Below are 1,208 nucleotides of genomic sequence, written 5' to 3' on the forward strand. Positions count from 1 at the left end.
ATCGTAATTTTGTTTTTTCCCAATTATATTTCACTTGATTGATTTTCACACTAGCAAAAAAGCATAGGAACTTTAGTTCACTTTGCATAACCGGTCTCTCCGGATGCTAAGTTGCCTAATTCTACCCTTAAATAGAAACTTGCAAGAACACCAAGACAGACAAAATCTAGTTTGATAAAAAAACGTTACCTTATCGATTGTTCCATTTGGATATAATGAATAGAACAAAAGTCCATCTCCTTGGCGTGGCCTTACCTTGAATCCTATGCAGCGTTCGTAATCATATCCAACACCCATGTTTGCACCATTCTGAAGATCATGATATTAGATTGCAGTCCGTATTATCTAACATTCTAAATAAGTCGTTCACGTGCTTCCTATTCTAGTTTCTGGTCATCAATAGACACAAATCAAATGATCTTACCTCGTATGGAAACATGGTTTCTCCACCTTCCTCCACATCCGACAAGTACAGCAGGAATGAAGCAATCTGCAAGAGCAAGAAACCAGGGGTTAGTGAACAGATTAATATGATCAGGTCTAGTGCGCCGAAAATATGAAGGGACCATGTGCAGAAAGCTTTTGCCAATCTCAAAATTGTATGCATATAATTTTTTTATTATTCTGTGCTCTCTCCTGTTGTCATTTACTATAGCACAGAGTTCTCGTGTCAAGGAGTAGATTAGCTGAAAAAAGCTGTGTGCACTAGACAAGCATACGACACCAACCAAAAGTACTTTTCCGGAATCATGTGAATCAAAAGTACTATAGAATAATTTCAACATAATGGTGTTTGCATTCTTTTTTTCCAGTTATACTAAACTGCCATTTTCATTCTTCTATGCAACAAAAGATTTTACCCAAAACGTTAAAGAAAACAAAATTGATATGATTAGGCGCTCGTCCATGCTCACGTCAAATAATATCATATGAATCATCATCATAAAAACAAAAGTAAGTATATAAGTCATTGTAAAGCAATAGTGATGTCTTGTTATTATATACCCTTTGGCTGCTTTGTGGACCATACTCTGCAGGGTTGAATGCATCATAGTGAGCAACATATCTCTGTCCAATCTCATACCGAAGAACATTGAAAGCCTGCAACATGGCGATATGCCACATTACACAAGACAATCTCAGAAATTACCTGAAATAAAAGGATAAATCTTTCGAAACAGATAAAACGTGCTACCTATAATGGATTA

The 1,208-nt window shown here is 36.2% G+C and overlaps 1 protein-coding gene across 1 annotated transcript; it reads right to left on the reverse strand.

Moving 5' to 3' along the window:
* Positions 1–33: 33 nt before the first annotated feature.
* Positions 34–1,143, reverse strand: LOC111386205 (probable prolyl 4-hydroxylase 9). The gene is made up of 3 exons (XM_023010658.1): positions 1,006–1,143; positions 425–490; positions 34–309 (listed from the first exon to the last, which is right to left on the reverse strand). The coding sequence occupies exons 1-3, from the start codon at positions 1,123–1,125 to the stop codon at positions 73–75; spliced, it is 423 nt and encodes a 140-aa protein (XP_022866426.1). The 5' UTR covers positions 1,126–1,143; the 3' UTR covers positions 34–72.
* Positions 1,144–1,208: the final 65 nt, after the last annotated feature.

The sequence above is a fragment of the Olea europaea genome, unplaced genomic scaffold, assembly GCF_002742605.1.
Source record: "Olea europaea var. sylvestris unplaced genomic scaffold, O_europaea_v1 scaffold34617, whole genome shotgun sequence".
Classification (NCBI taxonomy): Eukaryota; Viridiplantae; Streptophyta; class Magnoliopsida; order Lamiales; family Oleaceae; genus Olea; species Olea europaea.

Excerpts from the sequence above, each read along its gene's own strand:
- LOC111386205 (XM_023010658.1), bottom strand. The coding sequence starts at position 1,125 with ATGTGGCATATCGCCATGTTGCAGGCTTTCAATGTTCTTCGGTATGAG. Across the intron at positions 491-1,005 it reads GTCCACAAAGCAGCCAAAGG|ATTGCTTCATTCCTGCTGTA; the intron begins GTATATAATAAC and ends TTGCTCTTGCAG. Across the intron at positions 310-424 it reads AAACCATGTTTCCATACGAG|AATGGTGCAAACATGGGTGT; the intron begins GTAAGATCATTT and ends CATGATCTTCAG.